The sequence below is a fragment of the Tubulanus polymorphus genome, chromosome 6, assembly GCF_964204645.1.
Source record: "Tubulanus polymorphus chromosome 6, tnTubPoly1.2, whole genome shotgun sequence".
In the NCBI taxonomy this organism is placed as follows: Eukaryota; Metazoa; Nemertea; class Palaeonemertea; order Tubulaniformes; family Tubulanidae; genus Tubulanus; species Tubulanus polymorphus.
The window spans coordinates 22,328,758-22,350,197 of NC_134030.1; the positions used below are offsets into that span (position 1 = coordinate 22,328,758).

Here is a 21,440-nt window from a genome sequence, read left to right on the forward strand (position 1 = left end):
TTCATCTAGATAATTTAATTTTGGTTCTATGAGAAAATCTCTAGTTTTTTCTTCACCCCATAAATTCTTTTGCCATCCACATTCATTACAAAATAACACACTACTTCTTGCCTTAAGGTCGCATAACTACATTGTGGACATTTTCGTTTATAATTTATTGGTAATAGATCTTCATTAAGCTCTTGGTATTTTCTTACGTTTTCTTTATGTTTTATTGTTCTATTATGTAGATTTGAATTACTTGTTGTAATAATCAATTTACAATATTTACAATAAAATGTTTTTCTGGTTAATTCATTATATTGTTGTTCTAACTTTTCAACTGTTTCTTTATTATCTGGTAACGTTTTCTCATATTTTATTTTTTCTAATAAAATATTTTTTCTTTCATTGAATTCTGCTTCAAATTTATTAGAAATTTTATCTATATGTACTTTACGAAATTGATAATTCTCACAATCTTCTATATTTTCAGGGCTATATTTTATTCGACAAGGCTTACAGAAATGATCTTTTATATTATCCTTATCATAGAATAAGAAAGGTCTTTTCCAAATAACTTCAGGTTCAACTTCAGCAGAATTACTATTACTTTCGTTACTATCAACATTAGCCGTTGCGCCATTAATTTTACACTTCTCTGAATGTTTTTTAACATAATTTCTTGAGAATAATTTATTACATTTTGGGCAGTTTATTTTAGGGGTTTATAATTTTCATCATGTTTTTTCATATGTCGAGCCATATTACTTTTTCTTTGAAGTTAACCACAAATTTCGCATGCTATCTTCTGATCCATTTATTAAGGAAAATTTTTATTAAAATTAATTTTTAGTGATGAGCGGTAATTTTTTTATGTTATAAATAATGGTAGAATTAAAAGAATACAGAATATTTGTTGATTCTAGAAAACTTACAAATTATAAATCACATAATTTACTAGTTCAATTAGATAGAGAATTTAAGAATTGTGTAGCTTTAAAATTAGTTAATATAAGTTTATGTAATTCTTTTTATAATATAACGGATAAAAGTCTAGAACATTTAATTTTTTCAATCTTTTACAAAAAAAGAAATAAATGGTTTTTTTTATATTTAAAACCAGGATTATATAATTTAGATTAGCACAAGAAATTAATAGAAAAGCTCGAGCTAAATTAGGAAGTGATTCCGGATTTAGTATTAGAATTTTAAAAAGTGATAGTTCTAATAAAATAATGATTAGGTTAGCTAATGACGAACAATTTAAATTTACAGTTAGAAAACCTTTAGGTAAACTGTTAGGAATTAACCCAGATATTGTTACAGCATACGCAGAAGGTAGATCAAACTTAATACCTTTTACACATTTTTATATTTATTGCAATTTGATTGACCCAACAAAAACATTTGAAGCAACTAAAGATACAATTTCTAATTCTGGTTTATTAAATATTTTACCATAAAAAAATGTCAAACAATTAGGAACGCAAATAAATTATAATTTAGCTGAATGTGATTTCAAACCTTGTATTCCACATTTCAATAATTTTAAATTAGAAATAAGAAATCATAATGGTTATTTAATTGATTTGAATAACTTTCCTGTAATTTATGAATTAGTTATAAGATGTAAAGAGTAATTTTTTCATTATATAAATGAATATAACTGTTGGACCGAGTATATGTTTTGGATTTGATTTTAAACGTGAGAAAGAAATGAAATTTAACATTAATGATGTAATAACACATATTAAAAATATTGCATTTTCTAATGAAACAACATTTGAGTATGAAACAACAATTGAAAAAGAAACTTTAAATGTAGAAAAGATTACTAATTTAATTAGAGAATCTTTAAGATTTTATGAATTAGATGAAGATTTTATCATCGATGATATTAAGAAAATAATAATTGAAATATATACAAATGAAACTAGTAATGAAATAAATGTTGAATTAATCATAAATAAGTTAACTAAATATTTTGATGATAGTAATTTTTTTGATAAATAAATGAGTGATGATAATAAGTGGATAATAACTGGATTATATAATGGCGCATTACTATCAGTTGGAACTGTTGGTTATTCAATGGTATTAAAAAAAGTATTTAAAATGGGAAGTGTTAATGTTGATAGATTTGATATAAATGATATCTTAAAATTAACATTAGCAGTTACTTTATCTAATTTAACTATTGATTATTTGGAAAAACAAAAATATATTCCTCCCATATAAATGCATAATTTTTTTGCTAAATAAATGGCTTCTGCAATTATAACTATTATAGGATCGGCAATTGTTAACGCTTTAGCATTTACTGGTGGTGGATATTTATTTAAACATATTGATAAAAATAGTTCATTAGGAGAACAAAAAAGACATAACTTAGCGTTAGAGAAATACAATAAAGCAGCAGAAGAATATAGAGAAAAGAGGCAAAACTATATGGATTATATTAACAAAGAATTATATGATCAGAAGATTTCACATAGAGATTTTCAATCAGTTGATGATGCAATGAGTTTATATAACGCGGTAACCAATAAAGAAAAATTACATCTATACTAACCTAAATTATCAGATTATTATACCCCAAGTAAAGAACAACAGAATATGAAATATTATGGATTTTAGGTGGAACTGTTATTGTTATATTTGTAGCATATAAATTTACTAATTAGTAATTTTTTTTCTAAATAAATGGAAGATAAAGTTGATAGTATTGATATCATTCCTCATGATATAAATAAAACTAAATTAAAAATATATTTAGAAAAACAAATATTAGAATTTGAAAGTGACTTAAAGATAAAAATATTTAAAAAGTAAAATTATATATTATTTGATTATTAGTGGTTCGGTTACAATTAGTTCTGTAATAACATTTCTAGCAATATTCAGTCCATTAACACCTTTAGCTATATCAATTGGTGTGTTAGGATTAAGTTCAAGTGTTTTAACTGGTATAAGTTCAAAATTAAATATAAAAAGTAATAAAGAAAAAATTAAAACTAATATAAAAGAAATTAATAAATTAAAGAACACACTAGATTATATCATAAGTTTAAATGGTCATATAACAGTTGAAGAACAAGATAAATTATTAAAAGAATTAATAAATTATTAATTTTTTAATTATATAAATGGTAGATAGTTTTCCAAAAGCTTTCCAATATAATAAATCAATTAAATATAATATTCCAGCAATAGATTTTAATACAGATATTACATATAGAAATGAAGTTTTAGATTCATTTACTAATTTAGAAATTTATGTTACTGAAACTAATAATTTTAATGCAAAGATGGAAAATATATTTCATGTATATTTAATTAATCTTAAAAAATTGAAAGATGAAAAACAATGGTTATTAAAATCTAATATGAAGTATTGGCAGAACCAATTAAATTTTGCTGTTTATTGTGCAACAACAGGTTGTGGAATTAGTTGGAATGATCATTTGAATAATTCTAAATATAAATTAATTCAAAGTTTATTTAGGTTTCATACATACTTTCAAATAAGAATAATATTAAATTAATTAGAGTGCGCTTTACCAGGATCTAGGTATTTCAAAGAATCAGATAATAATATTAATTTATCAAAGTTTTATAAAAATTTGTAATGAATTTAATATAGATATAAATAATTCTGATTTTAGAACAAAAATTGGAACAATAAGATCACTTCCTTGCCCTAAAAAGATTGCAGAATATTGTGCACTTCCCATACCATCTAATAGTTTTTATAATATCTATAGTAATAAATTAGGTTATGATAAAATAGAAACTAAGGATTTAGAAACATTAAATTTCAATAAATTACCGACATTTTATGATAATTTAAAACAAGAAAACAATAATGGTTGGGTTTATTTCATTTTAGAAAATAATGAAGGTTTTACAAAATCAGGTATACAAAGAATAAATCAATCTATTAGAACTTATTTGATGTGTATTCTAGGTGCACAAGTTGAAACAAGATCCCCAATAATTGGAAATTTAAATACATCATTTGATACACAGAAACAATTCAAATTATTATTTGAAGATTCCATACATAATAATAAAAAAAGATCGATTCCAGAAAACATTGTAAGATATCAAAATTATTTAGATAAATCACATATTAGATTAAATTATTGTATAGGCCCTAATCTATTAATTATTTCTAATGATTTAGTATTAAAGATGGGAAACATAATTGGTTATAATAATCTAATTAAAACTGCAACAATAAATAATTCATTTGGATTGAATGATATAAATAAAAAGATAATTACTGCTCCAAAATTAATGGAAGGTGAAAAAAATAAAAAATATTCAATCAACAGAAACTAAAACTAAGAATATTAAATTGGATAATGATTCCAAAATAAAAGATTACAATACTACAGAAAATATTAAAACTGATAATATTCAACATGATATAATTAAAACTGATAATGATAATAAATCCCATGAAAATACTAAATTAGCTTTAACTTGTATAGGAATTGTAATCGGAGGAATATTATATTTTAAATTTTAATTTTTTTATTATATAAATGGATGTAGAAGGTGGAGAAGATATTGGAATGGATAATTTTGATGAACCTGGCATAACTGATGAACAACCACCTGATTTTGATGAAACAAGTTTTAATGATGGTAATGAGCCAGAATATAATAATAATTTGAATATGCCTGATTATATTAAAAATGCAGAATCACAATTAAATCCTGAAAATTTAGACCCAGATTTAGTAAAACAAGATTTAGATAATTTAAACAAAATACCTAAATTAGAAGATTTAATTGAAAAATCTAAACTTAACATAAATGATGAAGACGTTGGACTTTTAGCAGATCAATTAAAAATTTTTAGATAATGGTAAATGTTATTATCGTTTGAAAGGTGATTATTATATTGATATCACTTATAAAAATAATAAAAATAAAATATTATCAGAATCAACTTTAGAAAAATTAAAACCAGATAGAATTAAAATAATAAGTAATAGTAATGAAATAACTGATGTTACACAAAAAGAAATAGATGATAATATAGACGTATTTAAACAAAGAATTAATGAATTATTTGAAATAATCAAAAAGAAATCAGAAACAGAAACAACTTCTGAACAGAATATAACTTCAAAAAATAGTAAACTTAAATCAAATAAAGTTCCAACTGAAAAACTTTTACCGAATGGATTAATTGATGCAACAGATCAAGAATTAGAAGATTTAGATATATTTTCTGATAAAGCAATTAGAGAAATTATTAGTATAAGACTTACATCTGATAAAATTGCGCATGATAAAAGTATAAGAGATTTTAAAATTAGAACTTTAGAAAAAGAATTAACTGATAAAAATAAAGAAATAGAACAATCAAAATTAGATAGAGATAATAAAGTTATTGAAGAAATTGAATTTAAAAAAAGAAATGCATATTTAGAAAAAGAAATTGATGATTTAGAATATAACATAGAATTACAAAAAGAAGAAATTAAATTATTATTAAAATCATATGATTATAATATTAATAGATTAAAAGTTATTTTTTAAGATTTGTTGATAAAACCAAATTCTGAAATATCATTAAAAGACAGAATAAGATTATTATTTAAATTAGAAGGTATAACAATTCTTTCAATTCTAACAGCTGTAACTATGTTATTTACAACAATTGGTTTAGCAATATCAAATGCTTTGAAATCTACTCCTACTCCCAATAAACCGGATAAACCCCCGAATGATAATAATTCTATACAAGATAAAGTTAAGGATGGTTTAAAGAAATTAGCAAAATATTTATGGGAACTATCTAAAAAATCTGCTGCAGCATTGCCAGGAGTTATTGCATCAATTGTTGGTTTTATATTGAAATCTGCTGGGAATATTCTTAACTTTGCTGCTGAACATATTATTTTATTTTTAATTACAGTTGTAAGTGCTATTATTTTTGGGTTAGTAAATATGATATCAAAAAGGTATCAAGAAAAAAATAATGAAAAATAAATAATTAATTTTTTTGTTTAATAAATGAGTGGGAGTTATATAAGTCCTTCTAAGATTTCTAGAATATCTAATGCTATTAAAGCAGAAAGATCACATCATATAATTACTCATAACCCTTCAAATATTAATCCCGATGAAACTTTATATGTTAGAATTCCTAGATTAACACAAAATACTTTTTATGTTCCGAATAGTATTTATTTATCAGCTGATATAAAAGTAACTGGCCATGATAACAATTATGTTGTTGATAATGTTGGAAGATATTTGATTAAAAAATTAACTATAAAGATTGGTCCGGAAACAGTTTTCTCATTTGATGATTATAATTTATTTATGCAATATAAAGATTTATGGTTAACTAAAGAAAATAGAAATAATATGATATTTCAGGGTATTCAATCGGAAAACCATAATAAATTAAGATCAGGAGCTAATGACGCAATAGTAACTCGTGCCACAGATAATTTGATTAAAAAGATTTATGGAAGCAAATATAAAATTCCATTAGACTTTGAATTGATAAATGATAATGCACCTTTATATAAATACGCAATTCAAGAAGATATTATATTTGAGATAACATTTGCTCCAGTAAATGAAATTGTATTATCTAGCGTTAATAAAGATATGGGTTATAAATTATCGAATATACGTTTAGAATATAACACAGTAACTAATGAAAATATTGCTAGCACAATTCAAACTCAATACAATCAAGGATTTTCATTATTATATGATTATATTGATAAATTTAAAACTGTATTTATTAATGCAAATGATGAAATAATTAATGAGAATATTAACTTCCCAAGAAGATCTATTAAAGGTATATTAATATTTTTTACCATTGCAACATATTCTAATGGCGCAATAAAGGTTGATAATTATTATAATCCTGAAATAACAAAAGTAGAAATAAATATTGAAGGAATAGCAAATAAAATATTTTGTCAAGGAATGAGAATGATTGATCAATGGCCAGAAATTAGAAAACATTTTATGAATGAAAAAGTAAAATCATTTGAAAATTGTAATATTAATCAAATTGATTATTATACCGGCAATAAATATGCATTATGGTTACATTTTAGAACAACAGAGGATAATTCATTACATGGTTCTGGGAAAAAACTACAGAACACTAAAGATGGAATACAATTATTCATGGCGAAGAAAAGAGGAGACAAAAATTTCAAAATGCACATTTATATTATATCTGACGCACAATTAAATATTATAAATTCACAATTAGATAGTATTCAATATTAGAAATATAAAGTTAAAATTAACGATATATAAATGAGGGTAAAAAAACTCCTAATACTAAAGAACAATATTTAAGAAATTTATATTACAACCCCGAGAGTTCGGTTGCTTATTCTTCTACCAAAAATATATGGCGTCAAGTAAAACAAGATAAATTAGATAAGATAATCCCACACAATTTAGTTAAATATAAAGATATAAATGAATTTATGTTAGAACAACCAACATATACAACACAAAAAAATTGTTAGAAAATGTAAAACTCGTAAAACTATGGTAAGTTATGTAGATCAACAGTGGCAAGGAGATTTAATTGATATGAAAAATGTTAAGTAAGATAATGATGATTATTGGTGGTTATTGAATATAATTGATATTTTTAGTCGTTATGTATGGAGTTTCCCACTTTATAGAAAAGATGCTGTACAAACATCAAATGTTTTAAGAAAATTTCTTTCGGATGATAAACTAAAACCAGAAAAAATACAATTTGATGATGGAAAAGAGTTTGATAATTCACTTGTTCATGAACTCTTAGATAATCATAATATTAATTATTTTTCAACAAAATCGGATAAAAAAGCAGCAGTTGTTGAACGATTTAATAGAACATTAAGAACAAGAATGTGGAAATATTTTACAGCAAATAATACTTTTAAATGGATTGATGTTTTACCAAAATTGATAGAAGGATATAATAATTCCTATCATTCTTCTATTGGAATGAAACCTATTGATGCTAGAAAACCTGAAAATGCTGAAATTGTTTGGAATAATTTATATGGAGCATTTCTTGTAGATGATTTTGGTGAACCTAAATTTAAAGTTGGTAAAAATGTTAGAATTTCTAAGTATAAAAAGATATTTGATAAAGGATACGATCGAAATTTTACTAGAGAAATATATAAAATAAAAAAGGTAATAACAACAAAACCATATGTCTATAAATTAGAAGATTTAGATGGTGAATAAGTTGATGGCTACTTTTACGAAGAAGAATTAAGTTTAACTACTGAAAATCTAGAACAAGAATATAAAATTGAAAAAGTATTAAAAACAAAAACTATTAAAAGAAAAAAATATTCTTTAGTAAAATGGGTTGGATGGCCAGATAAATTCAATGAATGGATATTATCAAGTAAAATTAAAAATATATAAATGAATAAAGAATTATTAATATTTGAGCCTCATAATATGTTAATATCTGGCGTAACAAATTGTGGAAAAACTTATTTTATATTAAATTTATTAGAAACTGTTTATGAAAACTATTTTGATAATATAGTATTATTTTGCCCAACATATGAATTTAATCAAACTTATGATAGAAATATTACTAGAAATAATAAATTTATTATATTAGATCCTAAAACAGTAAAAGAAAATTTAGATAATTGTATTAAAATAGCAATTGATATTTATAAAGGATCAAATACATTATTCATTATAGATGATTGTGCTAATTTACATGATTCAAAAGTGAGAGAAAGTGAGATATGTTATCTAGCTTTCTCTGGGAGACATTTCGGGATAACAACATGGGTTTTAAATCAAAAATATAATTCAATTGTTAAAGACTTTAGGGAGAATATAAGATTTCTAGTTTTATTTTATAATAAAGATAGAAAATCGATGAAAAATGCACTTGAGGAAAATGATGTTATTCCACATGATTTACATAATGAATATATGGATAAGTTGAAAAATATTAAAAGATCAAAATTACTATATAGATTACAACACCCATTTAAATATGAATTTATTTAAATTCAACTAGCTTGTTAATCTAGTTTAATTCTAGTTACATTCTAGTTGAATTCTAGTTGATAGTAGTTGAAACAAAAATCAACTAGATTTAACTAGAAATAAACAAAAACAACAATATTTCAACTAGCTTATTAATCTAGTTGAATTCTAGTTACATTCTAGTTGAATTCTAGTTGCAACAACACAACTAATTTAATTGTTATATAAATGGGAGGTGAAAAGAAAATGAAATCTAAAAATGGTGATGTTCCAATTGAAAAAACTTTAGATGATTTAGGAATAACAGAAAACAAATTAACTCCAGATGATGGTGTTTTAAATAATGTTACAACAAATAATAATTATGAATATTATCTTTATTGTAAACATCAATTAGAAATATTAATAGCATCTGGAAAATTTAAAAATTTTGTCGGTAAAAATTTAACTTATAATGAATTAGATACAATGAAATCAGATGAAATTATTAGATTATTTAAGATTTATGAAGCCGCGAGAACAGCTAGAATTAATGACGCGATATCAGAAAATGTAGTAAAAGGTTATAGTAAATTATGTAATTATATACTACCAATTGAAGATGAAAATAGATTATATTCCGATTTAAAAAATGATTATTTAGTTATGACTGAATTAAATAAATGGATTGGATATTTATCATTTCAATTAGGCGGATTTATGACATTATTATCAACCGGGGTTATAACATTTTCAAAAATTGAAAGTAAAAATATTTCTATAATAAATGAGCGAGGTGAAAGAAGTGAAGGAATTAACTGTGAAGAAAAAACCGAGAACTCAGAAACAAATTGAATGGTCTCGACAATTAGGAATTAAATCACAAGAATATAAAAAAGCTGTAAAAGAAAAAATAAGTAATAAAAATGTTAATAAAAATAGTGAAAATATTGTTATTTCTACTCCTTCTGATAATAGAATATTTGATAAATGTCTATATTTTACAGTTGGATTTGTAATTGTATTCATTTTGATTGGGTATAATTGGTATAAGAAATCAAATAAAATTCATGATATTAATAATTCTGAAACAACTGCTATCAAAAATGAAAATACTTCTGAAATTCCGAAATTGATAATAAAAAAAATGGATTAATATTTTAGAAAAAAAGCAAAAAAAATAATTTTTTTTAATTAATTGAATATCTCACTACTTTTGTCTATCTATGCGGAGCAATTTAATTGTCCAGATAAGTCATTTCGGATTCTAGATATTCATTATTTTTATTAATTTATTTTGTTTTTACTTGAATATTGTATTACAGTCGTTTCTTATTATTAGTTTTTTCTTAAATTGAAAGATGGCAGCACTGGGTGTGATGCTAAAATGAATATTTGAATTTGAATTTGAATTTGTTTATCAATTAACATAGTAATTGATTACTAATTTGATTAAAATTTATATCATAATTAAGTTAAAAATCCATAATTCATTTATCAGTTTTCATTGTTATATTCTTTTCATTCGGAATAATTTATAATTTCAAATTTCACATATTTTTTTAACACCAGCAACATTTACTTAGGTGTTTTAGCTAAGTATATAAGGCAATTCAACCACTGGAGTGCCGCCGGGCTTGGCTTGCAGGGGCGTTTCGAAAATGCACCTTTGTCCACCCTCCGTGGTTCTCCTTCAGTTTCGACTTTCGATCCTCCTTTCGGGGGTAAGGGGTTGATAGGAAATGCATTAGGCGCCTCTAATATAATGTGTTTTTGAAGGAGAATTGGTGAGGTGTGGGTCACAGGGGTGTAAGTAGAAATGCTTGGGGATAGGTATCTCGTGGCGCCTCTCAATAACGGGATGCTTATCCCCTAAAAACTCTGCGAGTCAAGTCGGGTGGTTTTGCTAAAACTTACCGTAAAAACATTGAAATATTCCTTTTAATCACGAGAGAGAATGATGACTATCCTCCTGTCGTCACGGCCGAGCTAATTTGAATAAACCTCGCTTTCAGCAACCAATGAAAACGTGGTAGTTCAATGCCGGCTAACTGGCCTGTGTGTGTTGTATGTACTGCGTGCTTATTATATAACTGCTAGCTATCCAATATAACAACAACGTTGTGCAACACCTGTTTGATTGATCAATATTCAAATGAAGCACTCTCTTATAATAACATGTAACAGATGTTTGACTGTATGATTGTAGTTGTTCGTAAAACAACTAAGGTCATTTTGGATTCTAGATATTCATTATTTTTATTTCTTATTTAATCAACAATTTCTAAATCATGATGACCGTCTTCATTTTTCCCATGATAGATTATTTTAAATCCTTCTAAATCTTTTAATTCCTCTGTACTCAATGAAACCCATTTATCGGGTAAAAATACTTTAAATTCTCGCGATGTACTAACATTACAGTAGCTTAAATTAGCTGATACTTTCTCTCCATATTTAGTTTTTATCTTTTCTAATTTCAATATTTTATGTTCAATTTCTTTTGTAACATCAACTAACTTTTTTATTTCAAATTGTTTTTTTGCTGGTTTTATTCTGTTATTTATTGTTGCTAAGAATGCTTTTCTATCTCCCATTCATTAGGAAAAGAAATTACTTGTGGTGATGAGTGGTGTCTCGTCCTCTCGTCCTCTGGTATGAAAGCCCACTTTCCCTATTACTCTGGTTCGCTCTTTTAGACCGTCCCAAATTAGACCGGTCTAGTTTGGAACGGTATTTTTGCCTGTGTTAACACTGTAATGTAATACAGGAAACTCTGCGCTCTTCTCAAATATATTCAAAATGTAATTGAGATCTATATTGAACATATTCAAACAATTCTTTTTTTACTTACACGTAACGTCCATTTTAGTTTGATGTAGTATTTGATTTTGAAGTGGAAGCTCTATGCCATTACACTTCCACAATTGACATTGAATCAATGTTGCGTACATCACGTCTCTATAATCCAGCCGATTCCTGTTGACAACTCCATCTTTCACCGGAATATTTACGCCTGGTGGAATAGGGGAGAATTCATTCATGCCTTCAGTAAATCCATCAGCATACCATTTTACGTTCATGTTTGCATTACCAATCTTACTAATGGCTTTACAAGTACAAGCCAGTGATGGTTGGAATTGAGCCACCTTACACGGGTTTTCACGTATCTTTATACCTATAACAGATTTACATGAAAACATTCACAAATCAAATCGATCGGAGTCAAACGAAAAGCATTAACTCTTAAATCGATTTAAGATGAAATGAATGAATGAATCAGTAGAACATAGAGACAGATAGTACTTCACTCGTTCACCTGATGAAGTTACTAGATATTAGTAGCGAAAGCTCGAATCCTAAATAAACTACATGTATTTTAACTTTAAAGTACTATCTGGCTCAATGTTTTATTGATGCAACACAAATTTAACACGGCAACCGTCATCTACGGCAGCGTTCTATTTAAGAAAAAAAATTTCGAAGTTAATTCCGAGTTTATAACTCGGAATAAACTAGTTTTCTCAGTTAAATGTGATTTTCGAGTTTGGAGTTTATTCCGAGTTACAAACTCGGAATAATTTGTAATTTCTTTTTATTTAGGTTACTCATGTATCTACCCTAGACAAATCTTCAGCCCAAAAACTGACCCTCAAATTCAATGCCAAATTCAAGATGGCCGACTGGCAGCCATTGTTGTTCGCCAAAATAAGCACTTTTTACACATTTTTGAAATTTTGAAGATGTTTCTATCAATTATCTTGATCTTTTTGATGTATTTGTATCCTCCAAGGGCCCACCAGCATGAGAATAATTCGGTCGAACAGACTCAAGATGGCCGATCTTTGACCCTTTCTGTGCCCAAAAAAAATGTCAACTTTGCCCGAATTGTGAGTCCTGTAGCTTCTTACAGGTTTGACATTTCTCATTGCAATTTGTGGCTATAGAATGGGATCATTTATTATAACTAAGACAGGTATTTTTGATCAGCCAATTGTCACGCAATTGGCAGTCTTCTTTGTGTCACCAGTACTCATTCGCAAGTGGAATATAGTTTTTCCACATTATATTGATACCTAAGCGTATTTTGTTACCACAATCGATTGCAAAGTTGTAGCTTATAACGTGTTCTATGATTTAGGTGAGTTTCAAGGTCATCGGTTTTTTGTATATGGCCACCAGGGGGCGTTGAATTATACAATAACTTAGTATTTCGGTACGTATATGCACATTTGGTTACCACAATCATTTGCTAAGTTGTAGCTCATGGCATGGTCTATGATTGTGGTAAGTTTTTAAGGTCATTAGTTATACTAAATGGTCACCAGGGGCGGTGAATAGTAGAATAACTTAGTATTTCCATGTCATTTTATTATGGAAATCACAAAACTTGATATAAGTAAATAAACATATGTGCAATACGCCAACCTGCACGCTTAATTCTACGACTGTTGGATAAAGAATTGTGGTCGCAATTTGTAGTCAATAGCCCTTTACAAAATGCCTGTGATGGATGGTTTAAGCGGGTAACTCATATGGTTCTCCGGGAGCACATCGCCGGAAACGCATTTTCATCGCTATCTTCGTTATCCTCCAGGCTTTTCCCCCTAAACCTCATCAGTACATTTTATGTATTTGCCCTTTAAGGATCCACTAATCCAGTTACTCTTACTTACTCTTGTGTAAGAGAATGTTCGCTTACACTTCAATCAACGTCAATCAAAACAATCACCGGGTATTAAAATGAAACAATACCTATGGCGGATCTGTGAAATGATTACATCCTCACCAGCAATGAGCGTTTGAAATTCGCACGTATACGGCACCTAGTCCAGTGAAACGTTCGCCATTTTGGATTCCCATATTTATTTTAGTAGCGCCGTATATCCCGAAAATAGCCAATCACATTCGCGCGTAGAGACAACGCCCCCCAATTGCAATTTTATACGCAAGAGCTAAGAATCTTCCCGCCAAAAACAGTTTTTCGTTGAAATTTACCGACGAAGGTTCGCCATGTTTTCAATCGCATGGATTATACTTTAAAGACGTTTAAGCCGAGAACCAATGAAACAAATGCTCACATAAACCACATAAACTAGAAAGAAACTTTTTAATAGGACGACGGAGACATAGAAATTCAAACTTGAACTAAGGGTGAAGATGAGTTCGGTTGGTTGGTAGTGCTTTTCAAAAGCGTTTGCAAGTCTGGTCCAAACGAAGTTCCACTGTTTTAGATAAAGAGTTGAGACTATAGTCAGCCTACAATGCAATTTTAAGGTATTACATAGATTGAAGGCAAAACGAAGCAGTTGGCACTCCTAAGTTTGAAAACTAGACCAGAGGCCTATCAAGGGAAACTTGGTACAACTGTGGAAATATCCCGATTTACGATTTACAAACGCAAACAACAGAATTGGAATCCAAAAGTTTATTACGTTACGTATGTAAAAGTATAACTAAAGATATAATTACGACACCCCAGCTGTTACAAATCTGTGCCGAGACCAATGTGGTCGCGCCGCCGCCCGCCTGGAAAGAGAGCGAGTCCCGCCTTATATACCGGGCTGACAATAGAAGTAGATCGACTGTGCATTCTTTTCATGACAAGGCCCCGAGGCTCGATATTACATCAGATACGATTAGAGGGATTGAGAAATGAAGGTATCATTTTAGCAATGGTGCATGGATCAGATTCAAAATTGACACAGGGTCTCAGGTAAACATACGTGAATGAGGTTTTAACCATAACACATCGAACCCCAGATATCCTCAGGCTAATGGGCACGCAGAAAAATTCGTACAGATATCATATACGTCTATGATTATCAAGCGAATACTATAGACGAGATTATACGATTAATCGCAAAGGTGGGCTTAAAACGACACTGATGACCAGCCATTAGTGGCATGTTGAAGGAAGAAAGGCGCCTTCGTTCCGCCACTGGCAGGTAGCTCGGGTGGCTCCGATTTTCTGTGCGCGGGCTCGTGAGAGGGGTGTCTCCGATTATCCGGCGACTCTCGATGTGTCTGCTCGGGTTTTAATGATAACAAAGATAACACACGTTTATTATTAGAAATTTTTAAAAATATATTTATTTTCTGTAAACCATCAAGAAAGCAAATGGTAGACTGGTTGCCTGTCCCATTTGAAGATCGGTAACCAGTCTAAGCAGATGGTTGTTGATAAACTGGTTGCCGGTCTCTCAGTTGACTGCCAGCGCAAAATTGGACACAGTCAACAAGTCAAGGTTGGTACAAGACATTATTTTTGTAGTTTATTCATGACGTAAAAGGATTTGACATCCCAATAATACGATTTTTGTGAAGTTGTGTAACGTCATAGTGTTGTGCATGCCAAAATAAACTCGAAATCTCATTAACTCAGGAAGTTTTGAACTGGGTAACTCATGAACCCGGATATGACGTCTCAGGGCTTCCATAGTTATGAACTCGGAATTCCTCAACTAAAAACGTCGTCTCAGGGCTTCCATAGTCCACTGAAAATTTCTCTACAAATGTACTGTCTACAATTTCCCCTGATTTTGTGTCCAAAGTGAATAAGCGTAGCCATAAAACATTCGAAGTCTTGCTGGGTAAAAAACCATCATAGAACAATGAGCATCAGTGCCTGGATTGGTTAAATGTCACCCACCCCACTAGCTTATTTTAGCCCATTTCTCTTTAATGTTAATATTAGGTTCAGTCGCATATCAAAAAGATTATAGTCAAGTGACCAAATGCTTTTTAGAGGACATTCGAGTCCGGCCCATACTCACTGATTACATCTGGTTTGTAGATTTTACTTTCTTTCGTTCCTGCTGAATTAGTGGCTACACATTTATACTGTTTACCAGCCTCGGGTACAATTTTCCACACTGGTTTAGTTGAGGTAAGATGTAATGCAGTCCAGGTCCCTCCTGCTCCACTGTTCACTTGTAGCTGGAAGTGTAGACCAGTCGCTGCAGTATTACTTTGTTTACAGGTAATACTAACAGTTTTACCTTCCTGCGACAGTAATACACCTGTACCCGGTAATACATTCACACTGTCCAGTACAACTCCATCAGGTGCTGAAATATCAAATACACAATATACGTAATATTCTTGTACCCGGTAATACATTCACACTGTTCAGTACAACTCCATCAGGTGCTGAAATATTAAATACACAATATACGTAATATTCTTGTACCCGGTAATACATTCACACTGTTCAGTACAACTCCATCAGGTGCTGAAATATCAAATACACAATATACGTAATATTCTTGTACCCGGTAATACATTCACGCTGTCCAGTACAACTCCATCAGGTGCTGAAATATCAAATACACAATATACGTAATATTCTTGTACCCGGTAATACATTCACACTGTTCAGTACAACTCCATCAGGTGCTGAAATATCAAATACACAATATACGTAATATTCTTGTACCCGGTAATACATTCACACTGTCCAGTACAACTCCATCAGGTGCTGAAATATCAAATACACAATACACTTAATATTCTTGTACCCGGTAATACATTCACACTGACCAGTAAACCTCCATCAGGTGCTGAAATATTAATACCAGTCTATAAAACCGGACGTTGCAGTTTAGAAGTAGTTCATCATTTTAACTCACCAGTATTTCTCTTATTTCGTACCGATACAGCTTCTGAATTGAACGAGATTGTCAGCAGTAGAATTACATCGATTACCAACCAGATCCAGTTCTTCATCTTTAGATCATGCGTCACCTTTAGACTAGAGTAAATGAACAACCCAGAATTGGTATATGAAAATACTTTATTCCTATCTTAAGTTCAACAACCAGGAAGAAAGACACTCTAAATATTTGGATAGATATATGAAAGCTGTGGATACTGGAGTGTGTAATGGGTAGTGTAGTGTGATCTGTGTGCATTTGTGGCCAGCACACAGATCACATTGTCTATTGGTGTTCGGTCCAGGACTCGCGAGATTTTCAACAACACGGAAGTAACGGGTAATAAATGATGACTTGAATTGCATGACTACCTACCACCCCTCATTATTGTTGGAAAACTAAACGTTCGGCACTGACTAAAAATTAGTAATAACATTTTAGAAATGGCCAGAATTTTAACTTAGGTTCTATCTCATTTTTATTTTACAATTGCGATTGGTATAATTTTTTTTTAAACGGCCGTTAAGGCTTCATGTTTCGTCTGCAATTCACTGCAAATAGTTACGCAACTACGCACATTTCAGTGTTTTGGCAGCTGTACACTCAATCGGCACCGTTCGTGACTAGCTTCACTGCGGAATTATCATTAATTAACATCGCCATATCACATCATCAACTTATATTGTGCCTTAAAACCCTAACAGCCGAAATAATTGAAATGCACACACGATTTCTATCATTGAAAATTGAGAGAATGGCCGTGTTTTTGTTCTGCTGCTTCGCGTAAATCCCGCGCGGCCGCGCGGAGTGGGGCCGATACGTCCAGTTTTTATCGGTTGTTTTCCTTTTACGTAATCTATTCCATAAATACATTTTATCTTACATGTTATATCATTCTTTCTTGTAGAGTAGTTTCTATTATCCGCCAATCAATATTAGTCACCTTAATATAACAAACCTCATTTAGGATGATGCGATCTTGGAGTAATCATTTGTCAAATGATTACTCCAAGACGCGATACAGCTTCTGCATTAAACTTGATTGTCAGCAGTAGAATTACCAACCAGATCCAGATCTTCAACACATTAACGTGTTACGACCTTGAAATATGTTTGGATACCATAAAAGTTTCGATACTTCGCTCTTCTTACACGTCTCATGTATATATGTGTTCATATAGAAACGCTATCATCGAATTTGAATTTTACGACAGATAAAAGACTATGCATACAGTTTTATGATAATGACCCAAATAAACAAGATGATAAAAAATAGGCAAATATAGGCCTACACTTCCTAAAAAAAGATAAAAAGGCATCCATAGCCTACTTTTCCGAATGTGGTGTGACTCATTATCGGATTTCGGTAAAAGTGCAGATCCGCACCTCTCGTGATTGACGCAATCTACTGAATGACAGAATCCAGGCTTAAAATCTTTTTAGTGAAGATTTAAGATTAACCAATGTAGGGTTTTCAAGGGAAAATTTTCCAAACACTATACAAACAATTTAAAAGGCCTAGATGAAAGAAGGGTTTAATATAAGATCATAGCAATTTACAGAACTAAAATCGGTCTAACAATCAAAAATAAATAGACTTTAGTAGTCGACTAAAAGTCTATTTATTTTTGATTGTCCACGATCTTTTTGGGATATTTCGCTTAATTTTGGGTGTGCATACCTCAAATAGGTCTTAATCGAATCAGTAGAGTTGTGCAGTCCAGATAAATCATCGTTTTTGTATCCATTTTACACTGTTTAGAAGGATTGATGAATATTCTCGAAAGTTGAGGTTTAAATCGGCGAGAAAGACCACCATTTTGTTCGTTTTTGCTTATTTCTTTATGCAAATGAGGCATTGCACACATGCGCAATGAGGCGAGGATGCGTCAATTATATCATGGGGGATGTAGCAGCTTCTTGTCTCCAAGAGACCAATCAACGACTCACAATATTACTCTAGAAAGCCGTTTTAGTGAATAAAGATGGCTTTGTCAAAGGTATCAGTTGTTTGGCAATGATTTAGGCCTATGATAGCGCAACCATTATGGCCGTACCCACGTAGTGAAACACGTGCGAGCAACGTACTCTCCCCATAAAAAAATAAGCTTACCCAGATCACATGGTACACACTGCTCATTTGCATAAGAAGTAAACAAACTGGAACATAATGGCGGTCTCTCGCCGATTTAAAGCTCAACTTTCGAGAATATTCATCAATCCTTCCACTTGGTACAAAATGGATATAAAAACGATCATTTATCTGGACTGCACAACTCTACTGATTTGATTCACAGGGACTTGTCACAATTGATAGTGAATGAATAAAACCAATATCAATGACCAGGTCCACTATCCCTGTATAATATAAAAACAAGGGTGGCAACTAATCGTCTATCTGACAATGACTTCTCCACTTCAATCGACTGTAATTCCAAAAATTCTCAACCGATTCACATGAAATAAGCTTTAATACAACCTAGAAGACTTTTTGCTTCGAACGAGCCTTCAACCACCACTCTCCGACAATTATCCCACAACGTAATCACCTTTTTTGACGAGAGATAGCTCAAAATGGAGGTCGACCGATTCTATGGTGGACAGCAAAATGGTCGTTTTTTCACTTCAAACGATGATTTCTATGTGAGATCTTAGAGAAAACCCCAACAAACCATACATTTTTTTAAACTACGCGGTCATAACTGTACGCTAATCTCATTTATTTGTATAATCCACGAGATGGGTGAGCTCACAAGCTAAAAATCGAAAATGAGGACGAACACGGCGTTCAATTTGTCATCAACTGGGCGGGGTCAGGTATCACTCCCGAACTCGCTTCCACCAGCCCCCTGGCCTCACGAAGCGTGATTGGCGCTGTTGCGCATGACGTCATATATCGATTTGCGAAATACTTCCTTGTTCAGTTAAACGTTCGCTGATTGGTCAATTTAACGGGAAAACCAATGGAAGCCTAAAGTCGTTTGTTACAAGTGCTGTGATTGGTACGACTTGATTCTGGTCGGCTAGTAACGACTCTAACGACTCGTGAGGTCAAGGGGTTCGGCGAACAGCTTTAGCGTAGTGGGTTCGAATCCCTTGACGGGTGAAGATGAGTATGGCCCAATATCGTTGTGTCCGGTCCAGGTGTCCATTATCCAAAAGAAATATATTTCTGGTTTGAATAAAATGTTGCCTATGTTGGTTTTCATATAATTGACGATGACTGTACGAGTCACCGTATTATACGCAGTAAATATTGAAAAAACGGTGGCGCTAGCGGACGGACACCCGTACTGTAAATAATTCATATCTCGTATGTCATATGTCGTATCTCGTATGTTGCATCTCATATCTCGTATGTTATATCTCATATCTCGTATGTCCTCTGAGGTCTTCCATAGAAAACACGAAGATTTAAAATATAAGTTGGAAAACTATCAAAAATAAAAACTGTCGTTTCGGTTTGAAAGTTTTATATAAATCCCTGTAGGTCACCTGGTCTATCATGCCACATGTATGCAATACAGAGAAAATGGCGGCCAATGGCAAAATTGGTGGAGAAATTAATCAATTTCTCAAAATAATGTTGATTAATCGCTCGTAACATACATAAAATTGGATTATTTCAAAAGGTACCTGTGTTAGTTCGAGATTTAAGCCATTAATTGTGGACTGAAGTGAATAGAAAATATATTTTTGAAGTGTTACTTTTTTTCAACCGTGTTTTGGCCCTTGTCATCCCTAACGTTGGGTCGACCTAATAATTAGGTATTTGGGTTATGTATTATGGTGGATTTCCCAGTTCATTACGTGACGTCACCTAGATGCTTTTGGATGGGTTCGAATCCCACAAGAACTATCACTTTGTATTGCCAATACACAACATTTTATCATCACAATTCATCCACGTCTGTTTCTGTTTTGATATTGCGAGTCTCAATGTTATAATAATTTCTTTTTATCGAAATGAGATAAATGCCTGTTTTCTAGAAATACTTTCTTAATTATGCTCCATAAGATTCCTTTTACGAATATTGCCGATTGTGCTTCATAGATTCAATTAAGTCATACAACATTTTTGATACAAATCTTTATTTTGTCTTTCAAATTAGACAGAGTTTACTACATCAATTATTAAGAATTATGGAAGTGCCTTTTTAATTAGCCTACTGCGCCTCGCGGAGCATGGACTTTCTCACGATTTGGAGGCGAAGGGAAATGTAATGAAAAATTTCAAAACATAATTCATAATAAGCATTTCAAAATGGAAGAACAAGATGTTTATATTATTTGAGTGTTTTCCACATAAACCTCTGAAGAACTGCAGAAAAAGGATCGAGTGGGAATTATAATTAATTTGCATGTCACGAGATTGATGAAGGTTACTAAAGATTAAGACGGGCATAACCAAAAAATATTTTTCGTTGAAAAATCATCATGAAATTTATGATTTTTGTAGAATTCTGTCTGGGAGGTGGAATCAGTACTCCTTTCGTTATTTAAAAAAATGCCTCATACCGGGAGGTGCCCCTGATACAGAAAACCGGCATGGATCTGTGCTTTTAGAAATCATATTTTGTTAAATTGACATTCAAAAGATAATCCAATTATGTAGGTACTCTGAATTTGATGAAAAACAATCTTCAATCCCACAGGAAGTTAATTATCCATCGGTGTTGAAACGTTGTCAAAATTTTATACATAGCCCAAGCCAAGGATGTAGATTTTGATATTTCGGATACAATTTCTTTTTTGTATAAGTAAATTATGATTGAGAAAAAAACTGAATTTTACATGTAG

At 30.6% G+C, this 21,440-nt stretch overlaps 1 protein-coding gene across 1 annotated transcript in view; it reads right to left on the reverse strand.

The window, feature by feature from the left end:
- Nucleotides 1-19,499, reverse strand: part of LOC141906709 (uncharacterized) — a 45,976-nt gene extending 26,477 nt beyond the window's left edge. The window contains exons 1-4 of the mRNA XM_074796017.1: nucleotides 19,190-19,499; nucleotides 16,617-16,738; nucleotides 15,762-16,055; nucleotides 11,840-12,163 (exon numbers count right to left, since the gene is read on the reverse strand). Coding sequence (XP_074652118.1) covers nucleotides 11,840-12,163; nucleotides 15,762-16,055; nucleotides 16,617-16,713 — 715 coding nt within the window. The 5' untranslated portion in view covers nucleotides 16,714-16,738; nucleotides 19,190-19,499. The remainder of the gene's footprint in view (nucleotides 1-11,839; nucleotides 12,164-15,761; nucleotides 16,056-16,616; nucleotides 16,739-19,189) is intronic.
- Nucleotides 19,500-21,440: the final 1,941 nt, after the last annotated feature.